The following is a 16,906-nucleotide window of genomic DNA, read 5'->3' on the forward strand; positions in this document are numbered from 1 at the left end:
CTGCCCGTTCCCCATAACCCTTCACTCCTCTGTAGTTCAAAAATCTGTCTATCTCCACCTTAAATATATTCAATGACTCACCCTCCACAGCTCTCGAGGGTAAAGAATTCCAAAGACTCACCACCCCCAGACAAGAAATTCCTCTTCATCTCTGTTTAAAATGTGTGACCCCTTATTCTGAAACTATGCCCCCTAGTTTTAGTTTCCCCCACGAGGGGGAAGTATCCTCTCTGCATCTACCCTGTCAAGCCCCCTCAGAATCTTATACGTTTTAATAAGATCACCTCTCATTCTTCTAAACTCCAATGAGTACAGGCCCAACCTTCCTTCATATGACAACCCCTTTCATCTCAGGACTCAACCTAATGAACCTTCCCTGAACTGCCTCCAATGCAAGTATATCCCCTCCTTAAATAAGGAAGACCAAAAAATGAGACCAGGCCATGAAACACACATTACCCTTCTTCCAGTCAAGCTTACACCCGATAGGACAATCCAAGCTTGTGTGTCAGCTTGGGATCAGCTGGTAACGCGCTCATCTCGGAGTCAGAAGGATGCGAGTTTCCATGCCACTCCAAGACTTGAGCCCGTCATCTGGACTGGCATTCTAGTACAGGGCCGCAGAAGTGCTGCAGTGTCAGAACTACCTACCTTTGGGAGATAAAACGTTAAACCAAAGCCGCGGGATGCTTGTCGAGGTGAATGTCTCCCAACATTATTTTGAAGACACGCAGTGCGTTTTCCACCCCCCCCCCCCCCCCCAAAGTTCTGGCCAACATTCGGATCATTTCTGTTTGTAGGATCTTACTGTGTGCAAAATACTTGCTGCGGTTACCATAACCTTCACATAAAATATCATTGTTCATCAATACACACCTGCTGGCTTAATGGGGTCACCATTCAAAGCTTCGCTAAGATCAAAGCCATCATCAGAACCTGTGAAGTAAATGTTTACAGTTACTCCAATTTGCTCCATAAAGCTTTCAGTTACAATATGTTAATATTAGGGGCCTGGATTTGATGAAGGCCTCCACCTGCCCAAGTGCCGCCTAAAGCACTGCCGATGGCCGCCGAGGTACCAGACGGTACTTTGAGCGGGGTTTTCATCGGAGAGGTCAGCGGGCGGCAAATGGATGGCATACGCCGCCAATCTGGGCGGCAGCAGCGGGCGGGAGCTCCCAATCTCGGCGGCAGAGGCACTTGCCGCCCAAGTGCCGCCGAAGATGGAGTCGGGCCCACGGAGGGTCGAAGACCTGAAAAGCAAAAGCATTAAAAAAAAAAAGTTAAAACCATCTGAAGATCTTCAGGGGACCCCCATCCAGGTGAGTCCCTGTAAAGAAAAAAAATTACAAAAAGAAAGTGCACCACCTTTCCCACCCCCCCCGATCTTCCCACCTACCGTCGGGGACAGACCAGCCTCCTCGCAGCGGTCCATCCCCGTTCTGCCGCCACGTCCCGCCGACTCCTGCCCGCATAAATCTGGGAGCTCGGCGGACGGGAGGTCAGTTGCGCGACTCGGCCGTCCGCTGACGTCGGCAGACGCTTCCCGGAGGCTCTCCCCTCCCGCCTGCTCCAGGCCACGTCGAAAGTGGCACTGGGTGCTTCGACCAGAGGAATGTCGGCGGCAGTGGGCGGTAAGTTCTTCAATTTCCGGTCCTAGGAGACGTACTTAAATTTTCATCTTTGATGTCAAAACTTCGGACCCCAGAGGAATCAAGGGATCGGGCGGGAAAGAGGAGTTGAGGTCGAAGATCAGCCATGATCTCATTGAATGGCGGAGCAGGAACAAAGAGCTAATTGGCCTACTCCTGCTCCTAATTCTTATGTTCTTGTGCAATATTTGCCCAGTTTTGGAGGAATATGATCCTCAGGTCTGATTGATTCCAGCTAAACATATGCTTGGCACCAACCAATCGGAAGAAGTACCTCCGATCACCATCAGAGCGCAGGTCGACTGAGATACGCTTCAGAAAATGGTAAGGATCAGCACTTCCCAGTGGCCGAATTGGGAGGAAGGCACAGTGTCTGAGCCACAAAGATCAGGAGGATCCCAGGTCTGAGCTGAGTTAGCCGACCTTGGCTGGAGTAGTTATTTAATTGCTACACTTGGCGTAAATGTGCCTGCAATAAAATAAGTGGTAGCGGCGGGGGGGGGAGGGGGGAGTGGATGGAAGGAAGAAGAAGAAAAAGATAGCACAAAGAAGGCAGCCATTCGGCCCATCACCCCTGTGCCAGTTCTTAGGTCGAGCTATCTAATTAGTCCCACTCCCCTGCAATCTTTTTTCCTTCAAGTATATATCCAATTCCCTTTTGAAAGTTACTATTGAATCTGCTTCCACCGCCCTGTCAGTGCGTTCCAAATCACAACTCGCTGCATTTTAAAAATCCTCATGTCACCTTGAATCTGTGTCCTCTGGTTACCAACCCTTCTGCCACTAGAAGCAGTTTCTCCTTATTTACTCTATCAAAACCATCTGAATATCTCTACCAAATTGTCTCTTAATCGGCTCTGCTCTAAAGGAGAACAACCCCAACTTTTCTAGTCTCTCCACACAACTGCAGTCCCGTGTCCCTGGTACCATTCTCGTAAATCTCCTCTGCACCCACTGGAGCATGGTACCTGCCCACCGGTGCTGCAGAATATGCAGAGGTGCTCCCCCCCCCACGCCAACCCCAGTCGTCCCAGGAGCAGGGCTTAGCAGAAGATATACTACACAAAAGGAAACGGTTATCGAGCTGTGCCCATGCAGCAGCACTCCCAACAGCCCAGGCAGAGAATATATACCGAGGCATACAATACAAGAGCAGGGAGTTTATGCTTGAACTGTATAAAACACTAGTTAGACCACAGCTGGAGTACTGCGTGCAGTTCTGGTCACCACATTATAGGAAGGATGTGATTACACTAGAGAGGGTAAAGAGGAGATTTACGAGGATGTTGCCTGGACTGGAGAATTTTAGCTATGAGGAAAGATTGGATAGGCTGGGGTTGTTTTCTTTGGAAGAGAGGAGCTTGAGGGGAATCTTGATTGAGGTGCATAAAAGTAGGAGGCGCCTAGATTGAGTGTATAGGAAGGGTTAGGGTTAGGTTTAGGGTTAGGCAGAGGTCAATAACCAGGGGGGCATAGATTTAAAGTAATTAGAGGGTAGTTGAGGGTGGTGGGGGTCTGGAACTCACTACCTGAAAGGGTGGTAGAGGCAGAAACACTCACCACATTTAAAAAGTACTTGGATGTGCACTTGAAGTGTCGTCATTTACAGGGCTATGGACCAAGAGCTGGAAAGCGGGATTCAGCCAGCACAGAAACGATGGGCCGAATGGCCTCCTCTGTGCCATACATTTCTATGATCCTACCTCCACCATAAGCACTGTGTGGCTATCAAGAGTACAGCAGCCCTGAACGGTTATGCTGCAGTGCCATTCTCGACTGCCACTGGGGGGAAAATTGGTAACCTTAAGCAATTAGTTGTGAACAGATGCATAAAGTCAGAAGATGCATTATTTATTAGAGGAAGCAATTTTATCCTCTTCCCCCATTGGCATCTGGTGGCTGCATGGCAGGGCACTGTGATGTTAAAAGGTGAAAAGATACCCCAAGGGAAACAAATGGTATGTTAGCCTTTATTACAAAAGAAGTCAATGCAATTTTATAGGGTCTTGGTGAGACCACACCTGGAGTACTGTGTACAGTTTTAGTCTCCTTGCCCAAGGAAAGATGGTGCGTGTAATTTATTTGCCTCATGGGTTCTTTGCTTCATCATTCATAGCAACACATTGCTATTAAGAACTAGTTGGTTCATTAACAAAAGGTTCAACAATTAAACTACACATTACCAGTTCATCCACTAAGCTCACAACTGCATACCTCACTGTGGATGACCTAGACTCAACTGACTGGGGTTTGATTGAGTCTTGTGAACATCATGTGACTGGCTAAGCCGCTCCCAATGTAACAGCTCTACAAAACTGTGAGCATATTTACCAGTGCATATATTACAGAGGGAGTGCAACGAAAGTTCACCAGATTCCTGGGATGGAGGTGGGGGGGGGGGGGGGGGGGGGAGGGGAGGGAGAAGAGAATTGTCCTACGAGTGCATATTGTAAGAAGACTTCAGCATGGATTTTCCACTCTGGTCCCATTGTTACAACATGCCACATAGAATCTACAGCACAGAAACAGGCCATTTGTCCCAATTGGTCTACGCTTCGCATGAGCCTCCTCTCACACCCTCTTCATCTCTTTATCAGCATATCCTACTCGTCCTTTTTCCCCTCATGTTTATCTAGCTTACCCTTAAATGCATCTATGCTGTTCACCTCAACTCCTACTTGTGGTAGCGAGTTCCACATTCTCGCCACTCTTTTGTTGCAGCGTGAATCAGACCACCAGTAGCAAGAAATGGGCATCGGTTCAGTTTCCCTGGAACTCCGCCTACAATTCAGTTGACGTGGGGAAGTGTTCGCCCAAACCGGAGCAGCTGAATACAGATGAGACGGTAATGATGTGAATGCAAATGAAGTACTTTTTGAAGTGCAGTCACTGTTGCAATGTAGGAAACGTGGCAGCCAATTTACGTACAGCAAGCTTCTGCAAGTAGCAAAGTGATAATGGTAATGATAACTGATGATCTGTATTTTTAGTGCTGTTGGTTGAGGGATAAATGTTGGTTCAGGACACTGGGGAGAACTCCCCGGCTCCTTCCCCAAGTAGTGGCCGGAGATCCTTTACATCCATCGGAGAGGAGAGAGGGGGGGCCTCGGTTTAACGTCTCACCCGAAAGACGGCACCTCCGACAGAGCAGCACTCCCTTGTCATTTTTGCCACCATCAGTTCTTCCTGCTCACTCATGCCTTTCATCACCGAGTTCACTCCCCTTCTCCTGGCTCCCCCGATGTGAATAGTCTCCGAGCTAGTGCTTGGGACTGAGAGTGAGTGAATGAGGGTCCTTGCTGCAAAGGACTGGCATCACTCGATGCCGAGGGGTTTCCAGGTGAAAAACAAGAATGTAAAGGACATCACGCCACCATAGGGGGAGCAAGGATAAGCAACTGCAGAACAGTGTGAGTGGAGGGGACAAAAGACAATAAGATATTTAGCCAAAAAGGAAAGATTTGGGGAAAGAGAAAGACTACTGAGATAGCTCTTTCAAAGAGTTGGCACATGAACGATGGGCCGAATGGCCTCCTATGCTGTAAGATTCTAGGCCATTGAGAATGGCCAAATGCTTAATACAGTGTAACCTTAGAAGGGGCATCAGGATCCTTTTATCTTGCCTGACCTGGTAAGGTTATTAAACTTTTTCCAACATCGAACGAGGTGCATGGGGCTTTTAATTGCCATTCCCTGGACATCTTTTACTGACCCGTTGTAGCTCTCAGTGGCGCACTGCCAAAAAGGAGCTTCTCTCCTTGGCCTAGCTTCTTGAAGTAGAACTTCAACAACATCAGTATCAGCAACCATGAAAACTTCTGAATAAACTCTCCATCAAACATTTAAATCGTCTCCACGTCAACTTAGGAAATATTTTCCTCAGTAATAGTCACTATACTTCGAAAGTATTTTATTGTGCAAAACCTTTTGGGCACGTTTGAACATAAAAACCACTTTGAAAAATGCAAGTATTGTGAATCATCAATTTACAACCCAATCTTTCTATAAAAACATTTCTCATCAATACATACTCGGGGGTTTGGTAGGATCATCTTTGAGAGCATCGTTAAGATCAAACCCATCACCGTCATCTGGAAGGGAAATGATAACAGTCAGTTCAACTTACTTCAACTTTCAGTTATAACCCATAGTGCAGTGGGTGTCTTAGGGCGTGAACAGGCTCGAAAGACCAGCTGGTCTTTTCCTGCCCAACAATTTCACACATTCATCCACAACCACCAGAGGGCCGAACCATAAGCCAGTCAGCAAGTTACCATCAGCACCCGGGCACGAGAACCCATCCATCCACAGCTAACAGACAAACAACAGACATTCATCAACAAATATCCCAGCCACAAGCAGCCACTCGTGTCTCCTCAGCACATGATATGCATTACTGTAATGTATTTGCTTCATGGGTTCTTCGCTTAACAATTCAATGCACCACATTGCTATTAAGAACTAGTTGGTTTATTAACAAAAGGTTGAACAATCACACTACACATTACCAGTTCATCCACGAGGCTCACAACTACATCATCATCATAGGCAGTCCCTTGAATCGAGGATGACTTGTTTCCACGTCAAAAAGTTCACGGGTGTTTCAATGAAGGACCTAAAATTCCAGGTCCCGAACTAAATATTGAAGGTTGGAAGATGCCTACACGTGGATTTTAACATGTGGTGGCCATTGCACGCCAGTGCACGCCAGCCACCACACGGGCTTGACATAGCTAGGTCTTGGTCCAGTATCAAAGATTAACCAAGACGACTGGAGACCAGCTGTTATGTCTGTAATGCACTTATGAATGACTCCATGAGGCAATGTGTTGCACTCAAACTGTAGTGACCTTGGTCCTTTATTCATAACTCCAGAGTGAGGCACAAGCATGGTGGGCAGCCTTTTATACTGGACCCTGCACAGCTGACCCTCAGATGTCCCGCCGCAGTGCCCTCTGGTGGACAGCCTCTGCCACAGGAGCAGGAAACCCTGCCACCCTCTAGTGGTGCCAGCATAGTATATACATAGTGTAAACCTTCTGGATGTTACCTGATGTACTAAGTCTCCATATTATGCAACTATACAGTGTGCGGTACATCCACAACACCCGATTTACAGTGTGGACTGCAACAACTGCATACCTCATCTGGATGACCGAGACCCAACTGACTGGGATTTTATTGAGTCTTGAACATCTGCAAACCTGTGAGCATACTCACAAGACAATTACCCCTGGGTTGAAGTTGATGGACGCAAGAGCTGAGCGTTTTGTTGAATTTGTTAATAATGTCCTAACAACGTTTTTTTTAGACATTGACGCAAGTTCCATATGCTTTTTGTTTTTAAACAGTGATTCATCTACCCATCCATATAAAATGGTCTTCCAGCGTTGCTGGGGTTAAGCTGGAAATGAAATTCATCGAGACCCATAAGACGATACATTGTACAATTTCCAAAAGCATTTCTCAATCACTTTTATTGATTAATATTTTGCTGTTGCTACTCTGACTTTGTCATTCCCCCCCACTTCACGCCCCCCCTCCCACAACCGTTACAATTTGTTCTCCATGAGAATCTGACCACTGGGTTTTTTGGAGGATGGAGAGGTGAAACCAGTGGACAGGTGCGAAACAGGTCAGCAGCACCCGAGGCACTTTACACCAACATGCTAGGACCTGCATTTACAGACAGACATACAAACTTACATCTGTTAAGAAAAGCAAGACTTGCACCATCTGTGATTCAGAAGGGAGCTTGTGAATGAGCTGTGCCATCTGCCGTAAAATGACCTGCAGCCAAACTTGCCCATAACCATGGCACTGCCAGCGGCTGTGAAGGTGACAACAGCCCTCAACCTTTACTGTTAAGCAACGACTCAATTTAAAAATTCTCATCCTTGTTTTCCCAATCGCTTCATGGCCTCACCCCTCCCTATCTCTAATCTCATTTAGCCCCACACCCCCCCCCCACACCCTCCACCGAGATGCCTGCGCTCCTCTAACTCTACCCACTTGAGTATCCCTGATTATAATCGCTCCACCACTGGCGGCCGTATCTTCTGTTGTCAAGGCTCCAAGCTCTGGAATTCCCTCCCTAAACCTCTCTCTCTCCTCCTTTAAGATGCTCCTTAAAACCTACCTCTTTGACCAAGCTTTCAGTCATCTGTCTTAATATCTCCTTATGTGGCTCGGTGTCAAATTTTGTCTGATAATACTCCTGTGAAGCACCTTGGGATGTTTTACTACGTTAAAGTCACTATATAAATAAAAGTTGTTGTTGCTCTAGATTACACCAAGGTGCCACTGGTGATATTAGTCAATCTGTTGTACGTAGATGTATAAAGTAAGTGACGATGCTTTGTTTGATGTTCCTGGATAACCAGCATCAGCACGAGAAGACTTCACAATTTTACTGAACGAAAGGATTTCCAAATGCCTAGGGAGTTATTGATTGCACGCAAAGAAAGACTTGCTTAGGCCCCAAGCTCCGGAACTCCCTGCCTAAAACCTCTCCGCCTCTCTTTCCTCCTTCAAGACGCTTCTTAAAAACGGAGGGGAGGGGGGGGTCGAGAGAAATGGTGGTGAGATAGAGCTGGATATCATCAGAATACATGTGGAAACTGACGCTGTGTTTTTGGATGATGTCGCCAAGGGGCAACATGTAAATGAGAAATAGGAGGGGGCCAAGGATAGATCCTTGGGGGGACGTCAGAGGCAACGATGCAGGGGTGGGAACGGAAGCCGTTGCAGGTGATTCTCTGGCTACGATGAGAGAGATAAGAATGGAATCAGGCGAGTGCAGTCCCACCCAGCTGGACGACGGTGAAACGACGTTGGAGAAGGATAGAGGCATCAACCGTGTCAAAGGCTGCAGACAAGTCAAGAAGGACGAGGAGGGATAGTTTGCTTTTGCCACAGTCACAAAGGATGTAATTTGTGACTTTGATGAGAGCCGTTTCGTTACTGTGGCAGGCGTGGAAACCGGATTGGAGGGATTCAAACATGGAATTGCGGGAAAGATGGGCACGGATTTGGGAGGCGACAACACGTTCAAGGACCCTGCGAGATATCTGCACTTCTCCAATTCTGTCCTCTTGAGCATCCTCGATTTGAATCGCTCCACTGTTGGTGGCCGTGCCTTCTGTTGCCAAGGCCCCAAACTCTGAATTCAACAACGACTTGTCTTTATAGAATTCGCTCCCTAAACCTCTCCACCTCTCTCTACTCCATTAAGGCACACCTTAAAACCTACCTCTTTGACCAAGCTTTTGATCATCTGCCCTAATATCTCCTTCTGTGGCTCGGGTTTGTTAAATTTTGTTTGATAGCGCTCCTGTGAAGCGCCTTGGGACGTTTTACTATGTTAAAGTCACTATATAAATACAAGTTGTTGTTGTTGCTCTGGTGCCACTGGTGATATTAGTCAATTTGTTGTACGTAGATGTATAAAGTAAGAGACGATGCTTTGTTTGCTGTTCCTGGATAACCAGCATCAGCACGAGAAGGCTTCACAATTTTATTGAACAGCAGGATTTCCAAAGGCCTAGGAAGTTATTGATTGCACTCAAAGAAAGACGTACATTCACATTTGAGCACATAATCTAGGCTGACACTTCAGTGCAGTGCTGAGGGAGAGCTGCACCGTCGGAGGTGCCGTCTTTCGGATGAGACGTTAAACCGAGGCCCCCTCTGCTCTCTCAGTTGGACATAAAAGATCCCATGGCACGAGTTTGCAGAAGAGCAGGGGAGGTTATCCCCGGTGTCCTGGCCAATACTTATCCCTCAATCAACTTAACAAAAACAGATTATCTGGTCATTATCACATTGCTGTTTGTGGGAGCTTGCTGTGCATAAATTGGCTGCCGCATTTACCACATTACAATAGTGACTAGACTCCAAAAGTGCATCATTGGCTGTAAAGTGCTTCGAGATGTCCAGTGGTCGTGAAAGGCGCTATATAAATGCAAGTCTTTCTTTCTTGTACGCCACCATTCACAACCTCAGGATGTCCCAAAGCATTTTACAGCCAATGAATTACATTTGGAGTGCAGTCACTGTCATATTGTAGGAACTGTTGTAATGTGATACAACATGTTCCTTTCCCAATGTCATCAGCTAGCAGTCTCTGAATGTTCAACCAATTCGCGACCATTGACACTGGATTATCAGCAAATCAAATGTTCACTCCCCAAGAAGCTGTCAGAATGCCTTCAATCCAAGGCTCCACCAATGTATGACCAACAGGGGCAAGAGTCAGAGTGGGTAGAGATATGGAGAGTGGTGGCATGTACTTACATTATATATATTGTTCCGCTAATATCCTGTGAGCCAGAGCTTCAGGGCACATCCTGGACATTAAGGATGTCATTTGGAAAGAGGTGACATGATAGGTCCAAGTCAGCATGGATTTGTGAAAGGGAAATCATGCTTGACAAAACTTCTGGAATTTTTTGAGGATGTTTCCAGTAGAGTGGACAAGGGAGAACCAGTTGATGTGGTGTATTTGGACTTTCGGAAGGCTTTCGACAAGGTCCCACACAAGAGATTAATGTGCAAAGTTAAAGCACATGGGATTGGGGGTAGTGTGCTGACGTGGATTGGGAACTGGTTGGCAGACAGGAAGCAAAGAGTAGGAGTAAATGGGCACTTTTCAGAATGGCAGGCAGTGACTAGTGGGGTACCGCAAGGTTCTGTGCTGGGGCCCCAGCTGTTTACATTGTACATTAATGATTTAGACGAGGGGATTAAATGTAGTATCTCCAAATTTGTGGATGACACTAAGTTGGATGGCAGTGAGAGCTGCGAGGAGGATGCTATGAGGCTGCAGAGTGACTTGGATAGGTTAGGTGAGTGGGCAAATGCATGGCAGATGAAGTATAATGTGGATAAATGTGAGGTTATCCACTTTGGTGGTAAAAACAGAGAGACAGACTATTATCTGAATGGTGACAGATTAGGAAAAGGGAAGTTGCAACGAGACCTGGGTGTCATGGTACATCAGTCATTGAAGGTTGGCATGCAGGTACAGCAGGCGGTTAAGAAAGCAAATGGCATGTTGGCCTTCATAGCGAGGGGATTTGAGTACAGGGGCAGGGAGGTGTTACTACAGTTGTACAAGGCCTTGGTGAGGCCACACCTGGAGTATTATGTACAGTTTTGGTCTCCTAACTTGAGGAAGGACATTCTTGCTATTGAGGGAGTGCAGCGAAGGTTCACCAGACTGATTCCCGGGATGGCGGGACTGACATATCAAGAAAGACTGGTTCAACTTGGCTTGTATTCACTGGAGTTCAGAAGAATGAGGGGACCTCATAGAAACGTTTAAAATTCTGATGGGTTCAGACAGGTTAGATGCAGGAAGAATGTTCCCAATGTTGGGGAAGTCCAGAACCAGGGGTCACAGTCTAAGGATAAGGGGTAAGCCATTTAGGACCGAGATGAGGAGAAACTTCTTCACCCAGAGAGTGGTGAACCTGTGGAATTCTCTACCACAGAAAATTGTTGAGGCCAATTCACTAAATATATTCAAAAAGGAGTTAGATGTAGTCCTTACTACTAGGAGGATCAAGGGGTATGACGAGAAAGCAGGAATGGGGTACTGAAGTTGCATGTTCAGCCATGAACTCATTGAATGGCGGTGCAGGCTCGACGGGCCGAATGGCCTACTCCTGCACCTATTTTCTATGTTTCTATGGATCGCCTGGGAGCCACCCTGAATCTTGCCTATGTTGGTGAAATATTGGCGGAACTTGTAAATTACAACCAAATCCTACTCACAAAATGGCAGTTCATCAATACATACCCCAAGGTTCAGTGGGATCATCTTTCAAAGCATCACTAAGGTCAAACCCATGATCATCCTCTGAAAGGCAAAAAATATCATTTTAAATTACAACAACTTGCTTTTATAGCGCCTTCAATGTAATTAGACAGAAACAAAAAACTTACTCAAACTTTTAGTTACAACTTGTAAATAGGTGGATTTACTCAAGTTTTCAGTGGGAGCTGTAACAGTTTCCTAGTGTGTTAATTTTGGGGGCATATGTGACTGGATGAGTACAGCTCCAACAACACTGAAGGAGCTCGACACCATCCAGGACAAAGCAGCCCCCCCCCCCAGCCCATTGGCACCCCATTCACCAATCGTAAACATTCACTCCCTCCACCACCAGCACAGTGTATACCATCTACAAGATGCACTGCAGCAACTCGCCAAGGCTTCTTCGACAACACCTCCCAAACCCGTGACCTCTACCACCGAGACAGACAAGGGCAGCAGGCGCAAGGGAGCACCACCACCTCCAAACTCCCCTCCAAGTCACACACCGTCCGGTCTTGAAAATACATCGGCTGTTCCTTCACCATCGTTGGGACAAAATCCTGGAACTCCCTCCCTAATAGCACTGTGGGAGAACCTTCACCACACAGACTGCAGCGGTTCCCCACCACCTTCTCAAGGGCATTTATGAATGGGCAATAAATGCCGGCCTTGCCAGCAACGCCCACATCTAAATGAAGTTAAAAAAATGCCAACTATGCACATTTATAGCAGTGTTTTGGGTCCCAGTGCACATATGCACAGTTCAAAGTTGGTACCATCCATGTGCCCCTCCAACATCTCTCGAGTGCTTCCACCCAAATTCTACAGTCCCTACAGTTCTTGATAATTGATGACTATGAGAATTCTTACAATAGCTCTGCAGTTGTGCAAATTAGATTCATTTCCTTTTTGCAATGTGTTTTGAATTAGCTGCTCTCCAATCGACTAAAACATCCCTGCATTAGGGCCTCGCTGCAGTTGGACGCCAGCACTTCACAAATTTTATCCCTAGTCTCTCTTTGTACCCTGGGATAGATGCGGTCTCCAAAGTTTTTTTTTGTTTTCAGCTGTTTAAGCCTATCTAGACCCTTCAGCTTATTGTCAAAGTACCCGAGTCCAACTGGAATTATCTCCATTGTCAAATATGTCTCAGAATGTTTTTGTAACCCATAGGAGCCACTGTCTGCATATTACAGCATTTCATTGCGATATTAGCTAATGAAACCGAGTGGCAGAATATTATTCGCATCCACAATTTGACACAAGTTCTCAATATAAGTCTCACCATCAGCAGAGGCAACGTGTGCAGGCCAGCCAATGACCCCACTGGGAGGAAGCCATGCATTTACAGAAGAGGTTTACCGGGAGCTTACCATTGACATATGAAGAAAGATTGGATCGACTCGGCTTATACTCACTGGAATTTAGAAGAATGAGAGGAGATCTCATAGAAACATATAAAATTCTCACGTGATTAGACAGATTAGATGCAGGAAGATGTTGGAGAAGTCCAGAACCAGGGGTCACAGTCTAAGGATAAGGGGTAAGCCATTTAGGACCGAGATGAGGAGAAACTTCTTCACTCAGAGAATTGTGAACCTGTGGAATTCTCTACCACAAAAAGTTGTTGAGGCCAGATCATTAGATATATTCAAAAGGGAGTTAGATGTGGCCCTTATGGCTAAAGGGATCAAGGGGTATGAAGAGAAAGCAGGAATGAGGTACTAAAGTTGCATGGTGAGCCATGATCATATTGAATGGTGGTGCAGGCTCGAAGGGCCGAATGGCTTACTCCTGCACCTATTTTCTCTGTTTCTATGAGGGACCTCAGCTATGATGAGAGATTGGAAATGTTCTCCTTGAAAGAGAGGAGGTGAAGAGGCGACCTAATAGAGGTTTTCAAGATGATGAAAGGCTTTGATAGAATAAAGAGAGAAAGGCTGTTTCCTCTGGTGAGTGGGTCAATAACCGGAGCTCATAGATTTAAAATCATTGGCAAAAGTTCGAGAAGAGCAAGGAGGAGAAATGTTTTCACTCAGTGAGTAATCGGGATCTCGAAAGCTCTTCCTGAAAAGTTGGTGGAAGGTGATTACATAAATAGTTTTAAAAGGGAGTTGGGCAGGTACTTTGGGGATAGTGCGAGAAGGTGGAGTTAAGGTAGAAGATCAGCCATGATCTTGTTGAATGGTGGAGCAGGCTCGAACGGCCAAATGGCCTACTCCTGCTTCTATTTCTTATGTACTGGAGGATGAGGAACTTTGAGATATGGACAAATGGCGAGAGTGCGAGACCAAGCACAACCGCTCTTTCAAAAAGCCAACGTGGGCACAACAGGCCAAATGGCCTCCTTCTGTGTTGTCAAAAAGACCCCACATTCAATCTCTCGTTCTCTGTTGAGTTAGCTGGTCTCAGCCAGGGCAGGTGGTTGGATGGAAGAGAATATTAGCGCATTGCCACTGTTGTAAAGTGCATGCACAGGACCAAGAGGCCCACTGTGATGCCCCTCATGGAGAAGTAACCCTCAACATTCACCGCCAAGATTCACACACAAACAACTGGGTCAAGTAGTAGAAGGCTTGCAGATGACCATCAAACCATAGGACATCACAACTCTGTGGGACTGGCTAGATGGACCAGTGGGTCTTTTCCTGTGTACGATCTTATGTTTCAGAGCAGAATTGACTAAGGAAATTTCACTGCAACACAAATGCTACATACCCACAGTTAAGGTCGCGCAATACCGGGCGGGGTGCAGGAACCGAGAGACCTGGGGTGTACGAGCACAAATCGTTGACGGTGGCAAAGCAGGTTGAGAAGGTGAGATTCTGGGCTTCATAGATAGAGGCAGAGTACAAAAGCAAGGAAGTTGTGATGAACGTGTATAAAACATTGGTTTGGCATCAACTGGAGTATTGTGTTCAATTCTGGGCACAGCACTTTAGGAAGGATGTGATGGCCTTAGAGAGGATGTGGAAAGGATTTAAGAGAATGATTCCAGAGATGAGACACTTCAGTTACATGGATCGACTAGAGAAGCTGGGGTTATTCTCCTTAGAGCAAAGAAGGTTAGAGAGGAGATTTGATAGAGGTGTTCAAAATCACGAGGGGTCTAGACAGAGGAGAGAGAGAAAAATTGACCCCATTGACAGAAGGGTCGAGAACCAGAGGACATAGCTCATTTCTGGGAGTTTGATGTGCACAAATTGGCTGCCATATTTTCCACTTTACAACAGTGACTACACTTCAAAACTCTCCATCGAACATTTAAGTCATCTCATCAACTCAAGACATATTTTCCTCTATTAACAGTTACTGTACTTCAAGGTGTTATGGGACAGTGTTGAGAGAGCTTTACTCTGTATCTAACCCAGTGCTGTACCTGCCCTGGGAGTGTTTGATGGGACAGTGTAGGGGAAGCTTTACTCTGTGCTCGGGGCCCAGGAGAGGTGCGAGTTCGGGGCCCAGGAGAGGCGCGAGTTCGGGGCCCAGGAGAGGCGCGAGTTCGGGGCCCAGGAGAGGCGCGAGTTCGGGGCCCAGGAGAGGCGCGAGTTCGAGGCGCGGGCCCAGGGGCAGCACAGGCCAGCCCACACTGCGATTGCGTGTGCACTAGGTCCATGCAGCAGAGCTGGTCTCCAGTAGTCTTGGTTAATCCTTGCCACTGGACCATGGCCTAGCTCTGTCATGTGTGGTGGCTGGTGTGCAATGGCCACCACACATTAAACAAATCCATGCACAGTAATCTTCCACCCTTCAAGATGTAGTTCAAGACCTGGAATATCAGGTCCTTCATTGAAACATTTGTGAACTCATCCATTTTTGGCGTGGAAGCAAGTCATCCTCGTTTCGAGGGACTGCCTATGAAGATGACGACGACTTCAAATGTAATCTTTTGTGCAAAAAACATAAAAACCACTTTGAAAAATGTGAGTATTGCTACTCATCAATTTACAACCCAATCTTTCTATAAAAACATTTCTCATCAATACATACTCGGGGGTTTGGTAGGATCATCTTTGAGAGCATCGTTAAGATCAAACCCATCACCGTCATCTGGAAGGGAAATGGTAACAGTCAGTTCAACTTACTTCAACTTTCAGTTATAACCCATAGTGCAGTGGGTGTCTTAGGGCGTGGACAGGCTCGAAAGACCAGCTGGTCTTTTCCTGCCCAACAATTTCACACATTCATCCACAACCACCAGAGGGCCGAACCATAAGCCAGTCAGCAAGTTACCATCAGCACCCGGGCACGAGAACCCATCCATCCACAGCCAGCAGACAAACAACAGACATTCATCAACAAATATCCCAGCCACAAGCAGCCACTCGTGTCTCCTCAGCACATGATATGCATTACTGTAATGTATTTGCTTCATGGATTCTTTGCTTTAGAATTCTTGGCACCACATTGCCATTGAGAACTAGTTGGTTTATTAACAAAGGTTTAACAATCACATCAGGTCATCCACTAGGCTCACAATTGCATACTTCATGGTGGATGACCTGGACTCAACTGACTGGGATTTTATTGAGGCTTGTGAACATCACATGACTGGCTAAGCCACTCACAATGCAATAGCTCTAAAAAACCTGTGAGCATACACACAGGTACATATATTTAAATTACCCGTGGGTTGAGGTTGATGGGCACAGGAGCTGAGAGTTACAGTTCAATTCTTGAATACTGTCCTAACGACATTATTTAGACATCAACGCAATTTCCGTAGGCTTTTTGTTTTTAACAGTGATTCATGTATCCATCATATAAAAGTCTTCCAGGTTTTTCTGGGGATTAAGCTGTATATGAAATTCAGTGAGTCTTGTAAGACAATTCATTGTACAATTTCCAAAGCATTTCTCAATCACTTTTATTGATTAATATTTTGCTGCTGCTACTCAGATTGTCATTCCCCACCGCCCCGCCCCCCTCCCACAACCGTTACAATTTGTTCTCCATGAGAATCTGACCACTGGGTTTTTTGGAGGATGGAGAGGTGAAACCAGTGGACAGGTGCGAAACAGGTCAGCAGCACCCGAGGCACTTTACACCAACATGCTAGGACCTGCATTTACAGACAGACATACAAACTTACATCTGTTAAGAGAAGCAAGACTTGCACCATCTGTGATTCTGAAGGGAGCTTGTGAATGAGCTGTGCCATCTGCCGTAAGATGACCTGCAGCCAAACTTGCCCATAACTACGGCACTGCCAGCGGCTGTGAAGTGACAACAGTCCCCAACTTCTACCGTTAAACAACAACTCAATTTAAAAATTCTCATCCTTATTTTCAATCCCTTCATGGCTTCACCCCTCCCAATCTTTATAATCTCCTCTCTCCTCCAGCCCCATAACCACCAACACCGCACCCCCACCCCAACCACTGCCGCCACCGAGATATCTGCGCTCCTCTAATTCTGCCCTCTTGAGCATCCC

The 16,906-nt window shown here is 46.4% G+C and overlaps 1 protein-coding gene across 2 annotated transcripts in view; it reads right to left on the minus strand.

The window, feature by feature from the left end:
- LOC139275277 (CD99 antigen-like protein 2) overlaps positions 1–16,906 on the minus strand; it is a 60,808-nt gene that overhangs the window by 19,906 nt on the left and 23,996 nt on the right. For both annotated transcript variants that reach the window (XM_070892528.1, XM_070892527.1), the window contains exons 3-6: positions 15,463–15,522; positions 11,455–11,514; positions 5,684–5,743; positions 877–936 (exon numbers count right to left, since the gene is read on the minus strand). In XM_070892528.1, coding sequence (XP_070748629.1) covers positions 877–936; positions 5,684–5,743; positions 11,455–11,514; positions 15,463–15,522 — 240 coding nt within the window. The remainder of the gene's footprint in view (positions 1–876; positions 937–5,683; positions 5,744–11,454; positions 11,515–15,462; positions 15,523–16,906) is intronic.

This window comes from Pristiophorus japonicus, chromosome 10, assembly GCF_044704955.1.
Source record: "Pristiophorus japonicus isolate sPriJap1 chromosome 10, sPriJap1.hap1, whole genome shotgun sequence".
Classification (NCBI taxonomy): Eukaryota; Metazoa; Chordata; class Chondrichthyes; family Pristiophoridae; genus Pristiophorus; species Pristiophorus japonicus.